This window comes from Eretmochelys imbricata, chromosome 1, assembly GCF_965152235.1.
Source record: "Eretmochelys imbricata isolate rEreImb1 chromosome 1, rEreImb1.hap1, whole genome shotgun sequence".
In the NCBI taxonomy this organism is placed as follows: Eukaryota; Metazoa; Chordata; order Testudines; family Cheloniidae; genus Eretmochelys; species Eretmochelys imbricata.
The window spans coordinates 256,558,416-256,578,540 of NC_135572.1; the positions used below are offsets into that span (position 1 = coordinate 256,558,416).

Genomic DNA, 20,125 nt, shown 5'->3' on the forward strand with positions numbered 1-20,125 from the left:
TGGGAGAACTAGGGACTCTCATGGCATACCCCCTATATACAGTCTTCTTCAAAGACAAGGTTCCTTTAAGACCACATTCCACATTTCTACCTAAAATACCTTCCTCATTCTACTTGAACCAACCTATTCGCCTTCCATCATCCTTCCCTAAACCTCATGAGAACAAACAAGAGAAGGTGATCCACACTCTAGATGTTAGATGGCCATTAGCATCCTATCTTGAAAGGACTAAACCCTAAACATAGACACAGGACCAAATCCCGCAGAGAATTAAGCCTATGACTGACTTTATGCATGCAAGAAGTCCAGTGGGATTACTCCATGCTTAGTTATTCATATGCTTAAACCTTTGCTGGATCAGGGCTATAAGCTTCATTATTTGCTTGTAGAAAATTTTGTAGTAATAAGTGCTCAGATACTGTGGTGTTGACTACTGTAGAAATATATATACAAATAAATGTATTCTTGATAACTTCCTCCTACCCTCTCTTCCTTACGATGACAGAAGCCACAAAACCAAGCATATGAACTAGCCACAGTCATGTTAGGTTCCTCCTTTTCCTTTTGGTTAACCACCAAAGTGGTGACTTATTTTTAGATAAGGTTCAGTTATATTATTTCAGAGTAACAGCCGTGTTAGTCTGTATTCGCAAAAAGAAAAGGAGTACTTGTGGCACCTTAGAGACTAACCAATTTATTTGAGCATGAGCTTTCGTGAGCTACAGCTCACTTCATCAGATGCATACCGTGGAAACTGCAGCAGACTTTATATTATACACATTATATTATTATTATATTAAGTAACAGTAACAAATTATATCTAGATAAGATCTTGGTTTACTCTTGTCCCTCTTTGTTTTGGGGAGGGTTGGGTAGTGGAGTTTTTGTGTAGAAATGGATTGTCCTATCTTGCAGAAAATGTTAAACATATGTCTTGTTAAAATGTTAATTTTCTTATTTTTACAGGTGGCGACAAAGTGATAGATGTAATCGATGTGGCAAGGCAGGCAGACAGTAAAATGAAGCTTCATAATTATATTAAGTATTTCATGAATTCTGATCGACCAAAAGTGTTAAATGTGATCAGTCTGGAGTTTTCAGACACAAAGTGAGTAATTGACTTTGAGACAACTTGACTTGGTCTCCTTTGAAATAGAGAGTAGATTTTGCTAAAACAAAGGGTAAATGTGGAAGTATAATAATACTCTAAAATAAATGAAATGGTCTCTAGTAGATTATTTTGTGTTGGGATATGGGGATAGTATGGAATCATATAGAAGTAAACATTTTTACAATTTGATGGACATTTAGGGAAGGTAAACATTTAAAGATGTCTCTCATCATTACTTGCACTTACCCATCATTTACTTACTTTTTAAGGATGTCTGAATTGGTGGAAGTCCCTGACATTGCCACAAAGCTTTCGTGGGTGGAAAACTACTGGCCAGATGACTCTGTCTTCCCCAAGCCTTTTGTTCAGAAATATTGCTTGATGGGAGTTCAGGACAGCTACACTGATTTTCATATTGATTTTGGGGGCACGTCAGTCTGGTACCATGTTCTGTGGGTAAGAAGGTCCTTGCTCCCTGAATGCTTGAAAATGATTTTGTCCTGTGTATATCTTCTTTCCACAAAAGAAACCTGTGTTCATGGATTTCCTCATGCATTTTAAATGAAATTGTTAATCTGAGAAGGGGACAGAGGAGGATTACTGACTGTGCACTGTTGTTCAGTCCTCTGTGCAAGTTGACCCCCTAGAATGAAAATGCCAATCTGCACTTTCTGGCAGAGAGATGGATGCTATCCTGAACGTTTTGTAGGAGAAAATGAATGAAATGACAAACTGAATTTTTCTTAAACGTTAGCTCACACTGCTTTCTGAGTTGCAGCAACCATGTAGCTGAGGATGACTGGACATAACTTCCACCAGAACTAATAAATTATTCCTTAATGTGGCACTTTCCTTGTCCCAAAACCCCAAAAGGGTGGAATGTACTACATGGTTAGCTTCTGGTAGACCAAAGAGTGACACAGAGGGTTGGAAAACCTAGGAGACTCACATGGAAGTACAGGATATTACTATTAGATAACAGGGCTTGCATGACAATAATACTGTTCATGTAAATGATTCAAAAGTTGTACCATACCTCATATGGGATATTTTTTGTGTACAGGGTGAGAAGATCTTCTACTTGATCAAACCTACTGATGAAAATCTGTCTCTCTATGAATCTTGGAGTTCCTCTGTCACCCAGAGTGAAGTGTATTTTGGGGATAAGGTAGACAAATGTTATAAATGCGTGGTGAAACAAGGACATACCTTATTTGTTCCTACAGGTAAGATTTTACCTCCTTCCCCCTCTCTCCCCCAGCATTTTTTGCACTTATATTGTATCACCAGCAAATTCAGGATATCAAGATATGTATTAAATTATCATTTTTAGAAATATCCTAAAGTTTGAAGAAGAAATTGTCTGTCTTAAAAATACTTGGAATTGGTACCCAAACAGAGCAAAATATCAGCCCTTTAAAATGTTTAACTAGTTGGAAAGTTTCTTAAGAAATTGACTTGGGTTTTTGTTACTTGATTCATAGTAGTAATGTTTAAGGAGAAAAAGACAAGATTAGAGCTTGATAACTTTCGAGCATGGATAGAGATTTGCCAGCTGTTTCTGCAGCAAAACATTTCCTCTCATGTGGCGTCCAGTCACTTCTAATATTTCTAAGGACATGCAACATTTTGGCCATTACTGTCTCTCTGACCAGGTACAAATGGACATTTCCTGTGATTGTTAGGTGGCCTCCAAAATATGTTCACAAATGGAGTTGTAATTCAAATTTAATCTTGCTTTCGGACAACTAGTGCTTAATGGGTATGTTCTAGGTCATCACTTAAACATAGTTCAAGAAACCATTCTTGAACAAGGAGCAAATAACAGATATGAACTTCAAAGCCTGAAATTAGAAGTTGCTCACAGATAAGTACTAGGGGAGATTAAACGGTTTGGCTAATATTTAGCAGCAGGTCTGGGAATAGTTGACTGAACTTTGCTGAATTGATTCTACCAGTAATATACATCTATAGAGTTGAATGGTTTGGGAAGAGGAAAATGAGTTTATGCTATTTACCTGAATTAAAGCTGTTGAAGGCAAACTTAAACTATATCCACTTTTAAGTAAGAAGCCAGCAGATATATACTTTTGTGTGCATATTTGAAGTTATTTGAGTTTCAGTAGTAGCTGGGTAGAGACGTACAATATTATTGGCCTGTGCTCATCATGTTAAATTGTGGTGTTATGAGAACAATCTTCCAATTACATGACAAATTAGTAGTGTGAGAGTAATTATTATTCTTGGTTTTAATTTGATCATAGTTTCATTGGGCTATTATATAATGGCTACGATTTAGGATAATTAGTGGAAGTACCTTCTAATTCTTTTCTGAATAACTTAAATAGGGCTATAATTTCTTGTTAGATAAAACATTCAGACAGAAATATTTGTTTGTTACAAGTAACACCTAAGATTACAATGAACTGAAAGATTAGAGGGTTTTTTTCTTTTTCTTTTGATTACTTTGAGTAAAGTCTGTTTCATGAAAGTCAATTTCCTTGGGTTTGTGGGTTTTTCACTTACCAAATGGGGGGAGGGGCGCAGAGGGAGAGAAAATGTTTTTTGTTTTTTAATAGGAATGTGGTTTTAAAACCATAAAGGCCTTGAATAGGTGTAACTTCTTTAACTACTATTAATTTAAAAAAAAAACACAAACAAACCTAGATTTCAGATTGATAATGTCCCTTTAACTTGTATTTTTCTGAAATGCAAATGGTAACTCTCTGGCCTTGTATACACACAGAATTGATATCTTTGTGCCCACACCCAGGTACAATATTTTGTAGTGTAGATGTATATTAAGTTTCATGTTTTTTGTCAATTCAGGCTGGATTCATGCTGTGCTCACATCTCAGGACTGTATGGCTTTTGGAGGAAACTTTTTGCACAACCTCAATATTGGCATGCAGCTCAGGTTAGTTTCATCTGTCTGTTTTGACTATACCCTTTTCCTCCACAAGCAGGACATCCTTCTATTTAATAGATAGTTTTCATCATGCTTGTTAAATGGGATTAAATGGAGACAGGCTCTGGTAATGCACATTGCTGACTTTTTTTAGTTAGATTGTGCCAGAAGCAGACTTTGATCTGTTTCACTTCAACAAGAATAGTCTCCAATGTGTGGTCTGCACAAATTTAATTCCATTCTAAAATGAAACAAGCTCTACTTTGGAGATTAGTATAAAAAAAAAAGTTGCTAAAACTGGTCAAGCTCAGGTGTGAAATTCTGAGATGGAAGGAGCAACCTTCAGTCAGGATTGCTGTCAGGACAGCTATATTAATTGTTGTCCAAGATGTGGAGCTGTATTCTAAACATACTGTTTTATTTGTTACAGTGGAATCCCAATTAAATCCCATCTATTAAAAGATTACACATTAGTTTTGTATCCTAGTTTTATGAAGTCCAACTTTATTTTTGCAAGTGCAGCATGTGATGGGTTGGATCACAGAAACCCCCTTGGGGCTGCCAACTGATGTGTCAAGACTACTTCTGCCCCTGCTTTCCCTGCCCTCCCAGCTTGGGACTTCAGTGCCCAGCCTGGTTTGAGCCAGACCCACTAGCCTGCTGCAAACCCAGACCCCAGGTCTGAACCACGTCCCCTAACAGCGGTAGGCTTAAACTGAAAGCAGCTTAAGAAGTGTTCCTGTCTTTAACACTCAGAAGCTCAACTCCCAATGGAAGTAGGATTTATTTGGTTCCAGGTAGTAACAGACAGAACAAAGTGAATTACCAAGCAAAATAAAATAGAACATGCAAGTCTATGTCTAAGAAAACTGAATACAGACAAAATCTCACCTTCAGTGGTGTTCCAGTAAAGTTCCTTTTACAGACTAGTCTCCTTCTAGTCTGGGTCCAGCAATCACTCACACCCCCTGTAGTTACCGTCCTTTGTTCCAGTTTCTTTCAGGTATCCTTGGTGGTGGAGAGGCTCTCTGGAGCCAGCTGAAGACAAAATGGAGGGGGTCTCCCATGGGCTTAAATAGACTTTCTCTTATGGGTCGAGACCCCTTCCTCTCTCCTATGCAAAGTCCAGCTCCAGGATGGAGTTTTGGAGTCACATGGGCAAGTCACATGTCCATGCATGACTCAGTTTTTACAGGCAGCAGCCATTGCTTACCTGCTACCTTGAACATCCTCATGCACACTTCTTATGTGGATTGGAGCCTTCCAAGATCCATTGTCCCTTAAGTGCTTCTTGATTGGGCACTTAATTTACATATTCCTTTCTCAAGAAGCTGACCAAATGCTTTACAAAGGCTACTTAAAAATCAAGCCAGTACACAGCCAATATTCATAACTTCGAATACAAAAATGATACATGCATACAAATAGGATTAATACATTCAATAGATCATAACCTTTACAGAGATATGTTCCATGGCATATGTAGCATAAAACATATTCTAATTATGTCATATATACATAAGCATATTTCCATAAAGCCTTATGGGGGGCACCGTCACACAGTAGTCTGACTTGATAGTCAGAGATTGGATAAGATCATAGTTCAGTCTTGTCCAAATGTGGTCTTGTTGGGGTTTGAGTATGTGGAACTTGATTTGTTTTGTTTATCATGGCCTGTTGGTTTTCTTTTTCTGAACATTGTGCGAGTTGGATATTGCACTGATTAATTCTAAAATGTACACATATAGTAATCTTTCTAAATTATTTGTTTAGGTGTTATGAAATGGAGAAAAGGCTAAAAACCCCAGATCTTTTCAAATTCCCTTTCTTTGAAGCCATCTGTTGGTTTGTGGCCAAAAACTTACTGGAAACTTTGAAAGGTAACTAATTTCGTGTTTTAATAAGATTTTGAGCATCTTGGCTTTCTTTCACACTGGGAAGGTCATGGTCTCCATCTCATGACAAATATGTAATCTGGGGAAGTCGGGTGAGCTGGGGAACATAGTTTTTGTGTGGCAGGAGTTCCTAACTGGGAAAAGCTTGTATAATTTGTTTACCAAAATCTGTTCTTTTGATTTTGCAAATGCTGCAGTGTTCTTCATCTAATCATTTTTGCTTTCAGTAAATGGTAAATCCGAATATTGATGTGAAGAATGACTAACAGTAGAACTCAGCCTAGATGTATAAATTGATTACTCTGGTATTTTTTTTTTTTTAGCATTTGAAGTGAAACTCAATGTCAGGTTTTTTTTTCAGATGCCAACAGCATAATTGGCCTGTGAAAATAAATTTCTCTAAACAGTATTAAGTTTTAAGTTTGGACACACTGGGTATCTAAAATCCTGGGACAATACAATCTTACTGGGAAGGTTAAATCTAACATAGTAGTATTAGTTCCTCCCTGAGAGAAGGGACCATGGTAAGCCTGGTGGTTGTAAAATGTGTTCCAGCTCCTCTAGCTCAACTCTAAATGAGGTATCTTCCAAAGATATTGAGCATTTAAGATACATAACATCATGCATTATGTATCTCTGTAAGACTCTTCCTATTGTCTGTCTTGGTGAGTTTCTTGACTCACTTTGATCAAAGAGACACCTTCAAGAGATCAGGGTTTCACATTATCATCTTGAAGTGTTTATATGTCGTAACTAAGTGTTTGAGAAGAAATTCTTGATCCAGTGTAACCCTCTTTAAAGAGCTCAAGTAACTTACATGGGATATTGTTTCTGGTGATCGTCTCTTTCCCTTGTAGAAGCAGTAAACTCCACTTTTAGTGTAGCAGCCGTGTTAGTCTGTATTTGCAAAAAGAAAAGCAGTACTTGTGGCACCTTAGAGACTAACAAATTTATTGAGCATAAGCTTTCGTGAGCTACAGCTCACTTCATCGGATGCTGTAGCTCACGAAAGCTTATGCTCGAATAAATTTTAGTTTCTAAGGTGCCACAAATACTCCTTTTCTTTTTCCACTTTTAGTGACACAGCCAGCACAAATTCATTTTAAAAGTTTTTTTGCTTTCTTTCTTCATAAGGTGTCACTTTTACGAAGTCCATTCTTTTCATTTATTCCCTTCCGTTGACATTTTCCCCTTTCATGGGAATCTTTTGCTCATGTCCTCAAAATTGATTCACCCTTCTTGAACTTCAGCTTTGACTGGCTCTTATGCTAAACTGTAAAGTTTTTCAAAAGCACCTAAATGATTTAGGAGCCTAAGCCCATTGAAAGGCAGTGGGATTTAGGGTTCTCAATTATGTCTGTTCTTTTGAAAATTTTACCCAAGCTCTCGTCCCCATTAGATGACCCAGTATCCTCACAATACTTTGTGGACTGCAAGATTGAAAGAGGTTTTTAAGAGGAGCCTTGAATCCTCCTCCAGTACTTTATATGCTGAAGTAGCATTTGTTGTCAACTCATATGGCCCTATCAATCAATCAATCACTCCTTTTGAATACTCTAAAAAAACCAAAACAAAACAAAAAAAAAACCTACTACAATTGGAAAGAGTGATGCTAAGAAAAAGCTTCCTTCTGTCAGGAGGATATTAGGCTGTATCTGCAGTGCTTCTTATGACATCAGTTCTCTGGCAGGTCAGTCTGTCTTTAACACCCTAGCACAAGTAAATGTGTGACTGCGGGTTTTGGTTCACCTCTTCCAAGCGAAACCCTCTTCAGGCTCCCTATTGAGGGTGAATTATTTTGAGTCTGTAGAAGATTTTTGAAAGATATGTTAGTCCTTAGATTTAACTAAATCTATCTAGAAATGCTAGGGGAGCTTCATTCATTTTGCTACAGTTGGAATTTCCAGTCATCCTGGAAATCAGTCTTCCTTTCATGCCATTGGGGTTAGGACATTCTCCTACCCCACCCGAGGGGCTGTCTCAGATAGACCTACTCCACAGACAAATCCTTCTTACCCAGGATCATCTTCTCTAAGAGACTCAAGAATATCTTTAAAACCTGACCCACTACCATGTCAAACAAAGGTTTCTTCAAAGATTTAAAAAATCCCAATCTACTAACTTTCCTGGTTTCCCCTCTCAAGACCTAGTGAAAAGAAACATTATCTTGAACAGTATCACAAAAGCTTTTTCCCTTGAGACAATCACCCATTCAGTCAGAATAGAGGCTTTAGTTTCTGCTCCTGATTCTTTGTGGTAATTAAAAACAAAAAAAAAAAAAGTGGGGGGTGGTTGTGGATGGTGGGGGTAGGGGAGCTTTTACCTGACCCTGGGCCTGTCTATCCTCTGAAGGTATGTGTACATAACCTGCAACAGAAAGCCTTCCAGCCTGGGTCGACAGACTCAGGCTAGCGGAGTTCATGCTGGCACTCTAAAAATAGCTGTGTAGATAACACTTTGAAGTTGGGGCTCAGGTTAGAGCTCAGGCTCTGAAGCCTAGGGAGGTGAGAGGGCTGAGTCTGATGATCTGGACAGATGGCAGTGCTCAAGACTCCATTCAGGCTAGAAACTCTTGCCCTTCTGATCCAAGAGACAGAACCCAGGATTTCTCATTTCCTAGACCTCCTTGGTCCTCTGTGTAGTGGAGATCAGATCACAAGGACTGCATCTGCACTTTCCTGATCTGTTGCACATTACTGGCTGCCTCCACCTTCCACCCAGTTCTTTTGTGACTGTCAGACAGGAAGCTCCCTGAAGGAGTTATGACTGGGGTCCTGTGGGTGATTGCTGCTCAACTCTACTTTGGTCTGTAATCAGACTTCCACTCCTTTGCCTTCCCATTTTCTAGTCAATCTTTTTTACTAATTATTATAGTACCCCAAAGCCTGGTATCTGCTTTACATTGTAAATAAAGGACTAGGTCCCTGCCCAAAAACACCTATAATTCTTGACATTTTTTCTGTTGAAGCTTTGATGTAATCAACTGCTGTAATTTATCCTGGAAGCAAAAGTGAGAGTCAAGGCCCTGTGTTTTAAGGACTAGGAATCTGTTTTGATGCTTTTTTCAACACAGTCCAAGATTCCTGCTGAATTCTGCTAGCTCAGTTTTGCCTACTACATGCAGGATGCCTGTGCCATCTACATTGAAGCCAAGGTATTAAAAATGTGTCCTCACTTCAGCCCCACAGTGGTTGTCATTTCACTTGGCTGCAGCTCATATGACATTGCCTAAGCAAAAACACCAACTCCAGGAGACATGACCTTCCCTGACTTCCCCCCTCCTCTCCAGACTCAAGACATTCCTCCCTTTCTCCCCTGAGGACAGTACCTCCCTTCCCCAGCGACTAGGAGGAAGAGGGCTCCATCGCGCCTTCTTATTCCAGACAGGAACAAACAACTTCATCTAGATACCTTCACTATGTACAACCCTGGTATGGACCACTGTGGATGCAATCCCGCATTCTGCTCCCCCTACATTGGCCATATTGGGTCCCTTGGGCAACATACAGGGCACAGTTTGGGAAGCCTTCCATGGTGCAGAACCAGAGACCTGCACCTTTGCCTTCTCCATCAGTCTCTCACCCACCAGAGATTGAACCTCTCCTGGTACTGGACGAGGAGGAAGAACACGAGGACAAAGCTCCACCAGGACTACATTTCTCTTCTTCTTCCCCTGATAAGGCTGTCATGCCCCCATTTCCTACTGCTGCTGATGACTTCAGGCACTTCCAGGAATTATTTCTCGGGATTGCAGTCTCCCCCTAGATTCCTCTGGAAGAAGTGAAAGATCAGCAACATAAACTACACTACTCAATATCCTGCACACACCTTCCCCTGCAAAAATTGTCCTACCTATCAGAGAGACTCGATCCCACGAAAGTGCTCTGGCAGACTCTGGTGTTCATCCCTCTGAACCGCAAATGGCAGACAAAAAATATTATGTTCCCACAAAAGAGATGAGATTTCTTTTCTTGCATCCCACTCCCAATTCCCTAGTTAATGGGGTATAAGAAAAAAGACAGCAATATCAACCTTGAGCTACCCATCGGGACAGAGACCTGAAGCGATTAGATTTATTTGGACGCAAGGCTTATTCATCTGCCATGTTCCAATTTCACATATTGAATTACGAGGCTCTTATGGCCAAGTACAACTACCTCAGCTACTCCAAGGTAGAGGAACTCTGCCAAGACCTGCCTGAAACCAAGAAAGAACAATACCAGGCACGTATATCTGAGGGACACCTCGTGGCCCATATAGCCCTACAAGCTTCTTTAGACTCTGTGGATACTGCCGCGTGCACCATCGCAACTGCTGTAGTCCTGTGGCAGGCATCATGGCTACACCTCTCAGGCTTTCCTAAGGAGGTACAAACCACAATAGAAGACTTACCCTTTGAGGGCCCCAAATTATTCGCAGCGCATACGGATTACTCCCTACACTTCCTTAAAGACTCCCTAGCTACTCTCCGCTCTCAACATTTACACACTTGCGCTGAGGAGATGTCCAGGGAAAGTGTCATCTTCTCCTGCAATCCCAACCACTGCAGTACGCTCCCCAGCTGAAGTATGACACTCAGCACCAACAACAAAAGCCCCCTACGAAACGCAGACAGGCCACTCCTCAAGGGGCTACCTCTCACAAACCTCCAGCCAAGCAACAATTTTGAAGGTGTGATTGAAGCGCCCAAGAAGCCTCCCCCTGTGCCAGTCATACCAACCATCTTCAACATCCCATTAGTTTGGCAACTGTTTAGCTCCGTTCTTTCCAACATAGAGCCTAATCACCTCGGATAAGTGAGTTCTGGAAATTGTTGGAAAGGATATTCCATCCCTCTTCAAGGACCCCTTTTATGGACCCCTTCTACAAGAAGAAATAAATCCTCTTCTGCATCTGGGAGCCATAGAGCTGGTCCCTTCCCAACACAGAGGACAGGGTTTCTGCTCCCTTTATTCCTGGCCCAGAAGAAATCCGGTGGCTGGCGACTGATCCTGGTCTTTGAAACCTAAACAAGTTTGTCAAACTGCAGCGCTTCAAGATGTTTACCCCCTCCACCATTATCCCAGCACTGGAACACGAGGACTAGTTCTCCGCCCTTGACTTCCAAGACTTATTTTTCCATATCGCAGTACACTCTGCCCACAGACAGTTTCTCCGATTCACCATGGGCACCGCCCTCTATCAGTACAAGGTAATGTCTTTTGGACTGTTGACGGCCCTTTGTGTAGTCTCCAAAATTCTTGCAGTAGTTGCTGCCTACCTAAGGAAATAAGGCGTTGTCATACTTAGACTGTCTTCTCAAGGCCCCATCCGAAACGGAGGCTCTTCGCACCATCCGGGTGACAATGGACCTTTTTATGAATCTAGGCCTTTGTGTGAACCTAGAGAAGTCTACTTTAATGCCAGTACAACATCTGGAGTTCATTGGTGCACAATTATATGCCATAAAAGCCGGAGCCTTCCTTCTAACTCTCAGATTCTCAACTATAGTGGATCTTATATCCAAAGTACAAGCCTGCCCCCAGATCTCTGCCAGGACTTGTCTCTTGTACTTGGCCACATGGCAGCCGCCACTTTTGTGGTAAAGCATGCATGGTTACATATGCAGTGTTTTCAGGCATGGCTCCGTACAGTATATGTCCCTCACAGACGCAGCCTCCACAAACTTTTATCCATGCTGATGAGAGTCAAGGACTCACTACTCTGATGGACACAGTCCAAGAACATCTGTGTCAGGGATCCTTTCTTCCAACCAGCGCTGACGATGATTCTAACAACCAATGCCTCTCTAAACAGCTGGGGAGCATACCTTCACAATCATACAGTGCAGGACAGATGGTCCTTAATCGAATCCACCCTACAGCTCAACCTCCTAGAGCCAGAGGTGAAAGTAAGCCGGTCCGGTCCAGCATATCAGTAAGAGCCAGTACACAGTTGACTGTATCGGCAGTGCCGCTGATGAGGAGGGCCAAAACGGGTGGCTTCCCCGGGGCCTGGCAATTTAAAAGTGCCTGGGGTGCCCGGCAGTGGCCGGAGCCCCAGGCCCTTTAAATTGCAGCAGGAGCCCCTGAGCTCCCAGCCGTCGCTACTGCCACCAGTTGTTGCTGTGGTAATGGCAGCAGTAGCTGGGAGCCCCGGGGCTCCGGTGGCGATTTAAAGGGCTTGGGGCTCCCGGCCGCCACCGCTGCTACCACTGCCAGCACTGCGGACTCATGGAGCATGAGATTCTCCCATGACCGTGAGTGGGAACTGGATACAGTAATCCTTCAGCTCATTTTCAACTGCTGGGGATTCCCCACCATAGATCTTTTTGACACATCATAAAATGCCCACTGTCCTCAATTCCGCTCGAGAGCGGGACTGGGACACGTATCTCTGGGAGATGCATTCCTCATCACATGGGATGCACCACTACTCTATGCCTTCTATGCCATTAGCTTTCTGCCTGGACAGGACTAAATCTTTCTGAAAATCACAACGTTTATTCCTTTCACGGACCGAAAGATCCAGGGACACAGCCATCTAACAATGCCTTTCCAAATGGATCTTGCAGCATATACATCTGTCCTACCAACTACACAATCAATTAGAGCACATTCCACCTGGTTGCTTTCCACCTTCATTGCCTTTCTCAGTAATGTTCCCATTGCTGACATTTGCAAAGTGGCCAGATGGGCATCCACAGACACTTTTGTCCATCACTACACCTTTACTCACGACACCACAGCAGACACTTTCCTAGGACATACCGTTTTATCATTTGAAATAAATGCTGCTTCAAAGCCCTAGCCTTCCAATTAGGGGCACTGCTTCTTCGTCACCTACAGTGGAACATCCATAGGGACATCACTTGAAAAAGAAGAAAAAGTTACTCACCCTGTGCAGTAACTGAAGTTCTTTGAGGTGTGTGTCCCTATTAGTGCTCCATTACCTGCCCTCCTCCCCTCTTCTTCAGAGCCAACACATAGGCTCTGCGGCAGAGAAGGACCTGGAGGGCAGTTGGACCTCACAGTGCTCTATATACATCCTGCTCAGAGCGCAAGAAAGGGGAGGTGTGCATGTGCAGTCCAATAGGCACTGCTGATGATCTCCTGTCTCAGGTGCAGGGGGCGCTGCCACACCTACATTGGAGGGACACATGGGGGGACACATTCTGGAGAACCTTAGTTAATGCACAGGGTGAGTAACCACCTCATCCCAATAAAATTCCTTTTATGAATAGACAATGTGCCATTTGGTATGAGGTTCTTTTTGATCTTTTGCCTCTTTATGGATCAATATTTTTAAGACTTGGAGAGAGTCACATTCGTCATGTATAATGCTCATTCTGTCATTTTGCTATGACAATAAAAATCTCCTTTTAGACAAACAAGATCAGTATCTGAACAGAAACCTTTTATGCCAAGTTTCAGTGCTGAACTAATTTGTACAATTTGCTGGACAGAGGTACTTCTGTGGTACTATGAGTGTTGTAACATGTATTAAACTGATCTGTTTCACAATCAGAACTTTAAAATCATTGATTGCTCTCCTAAACAGAGCTCTCAACTGTACTGTATCATTGTGACGGGGTTCCCGGGGTGCAACCTGAACTGTGGGACCGCTGAGCCCTCTGTCCCACCAACCTGGGGTATCCCTCTCACACTGTGATGCTGTTGACAAGCTACAAACCTCTGGCAGGTACTGCACTTACACAGACATCCACAGGCAGGGACACACCCAACAGAGTTACATGAATGCTTCTCCCAGCCACTCATGAACCAACAATAGAGAGGCTCCAGCCAATTCCCCCCAGCTCCCCAGCCTTGCACCCAAGAACAGTACTGCCTTGTCCTGGTCAGAAGCCTGATGAACGTAAGTTCATTACCCAGTCCGCATCTCCCTCAATGTGGACAGGACATGCACTAGCCTTGGTATTTTGAGTTGAGATTTCCCAGCCAAAACACACTGTTTTAGGTGAAATATAAAACATATTTATTAACTACAGAAAGAGATTTTAAGTGATTATAAGTAGTAAACTTAGAGATTAAGGTTGGTTACCTAAGAAATAACATAAATTTGCAGTCTAAGTTCTATAAACTAGACAGGATTTGAATCAAGCAGTGTCTTGTCCTGATAGAGAGTACAAACTCGTCACAGATCTTCAATACACAGGCTGGAATTCTCCTCCAGCCCAGGACTCCCTCACCTGTTCAAAGTCTTTGTCCCCCAGGCATGTTTTCAGTTGTTGAGTTGTGGGGTCAGTGAAGCCAAGTCATAATGTGTCTCCCCTCCTTTATAATTTCTTCCAGTTTTCTGGAGAGATCTATCCTAATGAGGTGGGGGTCTTCCCCCATTGGTCAAGCATTCTCCATTGTCCACATGCTCTCTCTGAGAAATCTCCATTGTATACAGTTCCTGAGGTAGTGGATTCTTTTTAATGAGCCATCAGCCCATCAGGCTACTCCATTGTTGTACTTGGAAAGGGTGGTGGTGGGTGTTCCTAACATCACAACATACCTCAGTAACATACACATAACAAAACTTCACAACTTCACACAGAATGACAACACATACAATCCAACAGGTATTAATGTTCAACAAATCAAGACTTTTCTAAAATGATATCTCACAAGGCATACTTTGTATGTAACATATCATAATTATATGATAGTGGTGAATATGGGGGTTTCAGGGTGCTGTTTTGAGGTACAGAGTGCCACAGTCATGGAATACATTTGCATTGCAGCTGGTTATGGCAGGTTCCCTTTACAAGGGATAGCTGGTAGGCTAGCTGGGAGATGTTTCTGCTGCACCTTTGGGCCCCCCTGCTCTTTTCCTCCTCACTTCCACCCTTCAAAGAGCAGAGAGCATCCTGACAAAAAAGAAACAGAGCTGCTTTGAAGCTGAAAGGAGTTTTTAGACAGGGAAGAGGAAAAAGCCAATGACTGGGCCCACACCTTATTCACAGGAGGAGGGAGCAGAAAGAGCACAGCAGCTCTAGGCCAGATCTGCTCCTTTCTTCCCCATGAAGGTGTTGACCCAACAGCCACCTCCCTCCTCACCCACTCTATCTGTTAATGGCAGGGCAGGAGGAATAAAACCTGCTGAGTCTTTCTGGCCAGCTCTCCTTTCATCATAGGCAGTTCTGCTATAGGGAAGAGAGTGAAAGGAAAGATTGAGCTGCAGCCCCCAGGAGCTGTAGCAGCCTTTGGGAGTCTTTGCACTCCAGCAGCAGCAGCCATCATCCTTAAGGGAAGAAGAGGGTGGCCACTCACTGCAGGGGAGACCATATTAATGTTGTGTGTGTGTGTGTCATTGATTGGGATTATGGCAGAGATTTGGGGTGGCATAAGGCAGCTGGCTTGAATTGCATTAATTTTATGTGGGTGAATTTAATTGAGGCATTTTTGTATTGAGACTGTCCATTCACACCACTCTTGTAGCCCCAACTAGTAAAAATGTGGAACACTTGTGTGGTGTTGAACTAGAAAGTAATGATTGTTTCAGCATAAATTGTCATCTAGGATGTTTTCTCTAAACCAGTTGTGCAATCTGTTGTATGCTGCTCCCCCGGCCCTAAGTAACCTGTAACACATTGCAAAACTCATGTAATTGTTTCATGCAGTAAGAAGCCATCCTTGAAAACAGATTTTGTACTTTAAAACATTCTTTCTTATGGTTTGATGTACATAAACACATAGAGTACTACATTTCAGTTGTTTGTCGCATGTTTTGTTGGTAGTGTAATACATTGGCAGGTTTATTAAAGGTTGAGAGGTCTGTACCTGATTTGTGGTTTTACATTGTAATATGCTTATAAACTGAAACCTCTGTCCTTTTTAGAACTGAGGGAAGATGGTTTCCAGCCCCAGAACTTCTTAGTCCAAGGAGTGAAGGCTTTACTTAGTGCTTTAAAGTTATGGATGAAAAAAGAAGTAAGTGCAAGTGTATTTGTTTGTTCGTTTGTTTTAGTGAATTGTTTTTAATTTTAAAACTACATGAAAGTCTGAATCCTTTTAGAGTGTATTGCCATTTTATAGATCTTTCATCCATTCGTAAGTATTGGAAAACTTGCTAGAAATTATGGATGGATGGTTTGGGGGAAAGCTGTCTGAGATGGTTTTATATTGTATGACACTATCCGTCATTATAGACCAATTACTATATTTAACTCTTGGGATTGCATTTAATCCTGCTTTCTCTTTCCAGTATATGATAAAGGAGTTAGATGGCAATCACATGAAGTTTTCCCCATGTGAAATTATTATTGCATGTTGGCACAACATACTTTGTGTGTCCACTGATATCACTTCTGTACTGCAGAGATGATCAGAATTTGGCAGAAATGTATTCTGATTTAGAATTTGCTTTTGTTTTCCTCCACATTTTGCACATATGGTGCACAGTAACTTAGACCTAGTAGCCTTTAAAAGCTTATCTACAGAAATGGCTCCTTGTAGGTGCTCTAAAGGAGATTAAACCATCCAGAAATGAATATGGGGAGACCCTAAATACATTAGTACACTGGGAACCCCTCTGAAAAAAGTATTATATTTGTTAGCCCCATCTCTAGCAAAGTTACTCTGTGTGGGGGAGGAAAGATTGAGATCTTGTTTTCCCTGCCTTTGCTGAATGATTTGATTCCCCCTCCCCCCCATTTAGTTGAAACAAGAAGCTCTGAAGACCAAATTATTTAGAGCAGTAAAGGGAGAAGGAAAAACACAGGACGCATAAACTAAAGATGTCCTGACACCCCCTCCTACCCTCCCAAAGAAAACAGTACTGATTTTGTGGGGAGATTTGGGGTTCAACACTTTATTCTCTATTCTCTTCCCCTCCCCCCCTCCCCCGCTATGGTTGTTGGTCTGGTCTACAGGCTTAGCTGAAAGCTCAAGAGGGGACCTCTTTGGCTTCAGGCCCACTTATCCATGCTTCTGTGAAACTAATCACTGCATAACCATCTCCTCTCAGGCCTTCTTTGAATATTCACAGTAAGCTAAAAACTGGGAGAAGTTTGAATTGTAATTTTTCACAGAAAGTGGTTTGTTTGTTTTTGTTTGTTTTTTTTTTTTGGTGTGTGAGTGCCCTCTGTGTATCCCACTTCTGGGATATAGCAGCTTTGGAATATTTCTAGTGAGCAGTGTCAGTTGGGGCCATTTTCCCCTTCTCTCCCTCTCCCCCCACAAAGGATTCAATGGGTATAAAAGGGAAGAGTAATGGCCACACCCACCCTTCAGTTCCCTTTTAACCATCAAAGGTGTAGAAAGGTTGAATCATATGCAGTGTCATTGATGTTTCTTATCTGTTTTGTGCTTTTTGGTTCTGCCTTTTGTCGGCTGTTTTCTTTTTTGTTAAATTAACAGTACAGGTTTCTTCAGTTTGAAGAATAAAGAAGAAATGCTACCTATTGGGCTCAGGTATCACATGGATGACTTGCAAGAGCCAGAGTGCTGCCTCACACTCCCTTTCTATCAAGGGAGGCTCTTCAGACTAAGTCTGGTTGTGATCAAGTTCAACACTGACTTTGGACATCCCCTAGCCTTAAGTGGCTCTGTGTCCAGCTTAAGCAACATCCATCTCCCCAGTCTTATCTGGACGAGTCCAGCACTGAGGTCTTTAGGTCAACCTAATTCATTGCCAAGGTTCTAGCATTGTCAATATTGAGGTTGAGGTCCACAGGTCTCTTCGGGTTGACTGAATTTCATGATGACATCTGTTGGGGGGCTTATTCCTTCACCCACTTACTTCCCTGGTCCTTCTCGCATGAACAGAGAGCAACAATACCCAAAGTCCAAAGGTGCAAACAATTCGATGTTTATTGGGGTGAACTTCCAGCAAGCATGATTCCAGTTTCCTTCCTTAGTGTCCCCCTTCCCAGCTCTGACACCACAGAGCCTTACCTGTGTCCCTGTTCCCATTCCCCCCCTTAGCAAAACACGATTCCAATTCCCGCCCGTTCCCTGTTCCCATTTTCCCCCCCCTTACTTCCTGATTGACTGCAGACTGTAGTAAAACTTGAGTTCTGCTTAGCTATACCTTAACCAATCATTTTCCTGAAATGTAACTAACCAATCCTAACATATTGTAACATGATTATTTAATCAGTTATATCCCACCACCTTAATTAGTTTACACCCAGCAAAATTAATTATACACCAGACAGAAACAATCACAGAACCAGACAGAGACCATGCAAATAAACAATAGCAAAGTGGGAACTATAATGACAAAACAGTAGAGAAGTGAGGATTTCACATCTCAGCTATTGATAAGTGAGTTCTTGCCAGACAGGATGCTATCAAACTAAGTTTCCTTTTACATTTTCTAGGCACTTCCCTTTCTCTGGAGGCGACAGGCACTATCAGGACAGGATTGTGTTCCTAACAACCCAATAGCACCTTATTTCAGTTAGACTAGTTTGGAATGTGAGCATGTGACCGCACACTTCCCAGCTTATGGCTGCCTCTGCTGCTTAGCCAAAGGCCTTAGCCTAAGAAGAGGGCCTCAGACTGTCACAGTAAGAGAAGGCCCTTATACCAGCAGACAGTGATTTTGATTCTTTCTTTTATAACTCTATAACTAGCTAAGTGATAAGAATAAGCCTAAATTCTTAGTCTAGGCCTTTGCAGACAGGCCTGCATACCTATATCCTAACAACATCATCGGTGTGACATCTCTTGAGCCACTAGGAAACCGCAATAAATCAGTTAATTAATACATTTGGCAGCCACTCCTGGAATCCCATTGCCTTAGCACTGGAGGTCTGTGTTCCAATCAGATTAGGTCCTCTTGTGCTGGCAAAACTGGTGCTTTGGTCCTAGAACCTATTCTGTTATGGTGCCAGGAAGACCTTGGTCTTTGTCTCCTATGCATAAACTAAAGATTATCTGCTTTGGGCACAGATGCCTCAGAAATCTTCTCCTATTATTTTAAATTTACCTGTACCTGAGTACTCGGATAGCAACAATGGGCAATGGGAAGGCATTCAACTTCTTAATCTCAGTTGGGAACCCCAGATATATAGTACCAATTCTTCAGAATTGTTAGTGAATAATGTTCCTCAGCCACAGCAAATAAAGATTGCTACCTGTAAGGTGACATTGAGATTGTATCACCTTTTCCAGGGGACAAATTCTAGCTCTTTATCAGTCCAACTAGTCGCAAATGTCCATGAGATGCTTCTTTTTAAAACTGTGCTTTAAAAAATACCAGAGAACCTTCCTATGCTGATTTCATCCATCTTAGATGTCAGAGTATTTGTGTGTCTCCAAACTTTGGTCCACAAACAGGTTCTTTAACAGTGTAACTGGGTGATATCTTTACCCGGGCCACACATACAGCCTCCAGAAGACAGGAGCCATGATTCATTGATGCTGCTTACTCCTGAGTCACTTACGTCTCACTTCACTTTCTGTATCTTCAGTGATCTAACACATGCTGATCAGAGAATTCCTTTCTCACATCCCTTACCATTTACAGTAATATTTCCAGATGGCAGACTTGGGACCTTCACCTTGTTATCTAGCCTTTTTAAGAATTATGGACTCTGGTGGAGGTGAAAGCTCCACATTATGGTTCTGGAATTGAATGCCATTTGTCGAGCGTGAAACTATTCCTCGCTTTAACGAAGACCAGAGACTCATCGACCAAAAACACAAATGTCTTCGTTAGGTCTCACTCTGCCATTATGTATTGTGTAAAGGCTATGACCAGACTAGACCTCTTTGTTACCAAGGAAAATATCCATTGTCTCCTGTTCTGCTAGAGAGGTCACTTCAGGGTCAAACAACACCCAGTGTTCCTGACAAACTCCCTTTTTCTTAGATTGGAATTGGGAATTCCTCTGTTCCATTCCATATAGACCTGCCAGAGCATACGCATTTAGAACGTAGAGGATTTAGAAAGAAGAAATTGAGAGAGGTGGCCAAAAAGAATGAGTCTGAAGAGGGTAGAAAGAGATGTTAAGCTGAAACAGGTTATTCCAGCAGCCCTGAAAGATGAAAATGATGAAAGGACGTCAGAAAGGAGCAAGATGAACAAAATATGTACAAAATTCTACAGTGCTCTCTAGTCCTCACATATCCGTGTCCAGCGTACGCCATCAAGGCAGCAGGCTACAGAAGAAGTTTGTGGCGTTATTTGGGAAGAAATTGAATACGCAGTTCGTAACATAAAGAGAAGGATGGAGCCCAGGAGTGGAGGATGATTGGCTGGAATATCTCAAAGCAG

General features: G+C 41.9%; 1 protein-coding gene across 3 annotated transcripts in view; it reads left to right on the forward strand.

Moving 5' to 3' along the window:
• The window catches only part of KDM7A (lysine demethylase 7A), a 96,921-nt gene that overhangs the window by 43,911 nt on the left and 32,885 nt on the right, over window positions 1-20,125 (forward strand). For all 3 annotated transcript variants that reach the window (XR_013347310.1, XM_077828236.1, XM_077828250.1), the window contains exons 5-10: window positions 967-1,108; window positions 1,381-1,567; window positions 2,175-2,337; window positions 3,941-4,028; window positions 5,793-5,899; window positions 15,740-15,831. Coding sequence is in view for 2 of the 3 variants with exons in the window: in XM_077828236.1 (XP_077684362.1) it covers window positions 967-1,108; window positions 1,381-1,567; window positions 2,175-2,337; window positions 3,941-4,028; window positions 5,793-5,899; window positions 15,740-15,831 (779 nt within the window). In the remaining variant the exon portion in view is untranslated. The remainder of the gene's footprint in view (window positions 1-966; window positions 1,109-1,380; window positions 1,568-2,174; window positions 2,338-3,940; window positions 4,029-5,792; window positions 5,900-15,739; window positions 15,832-20,125) is intronic.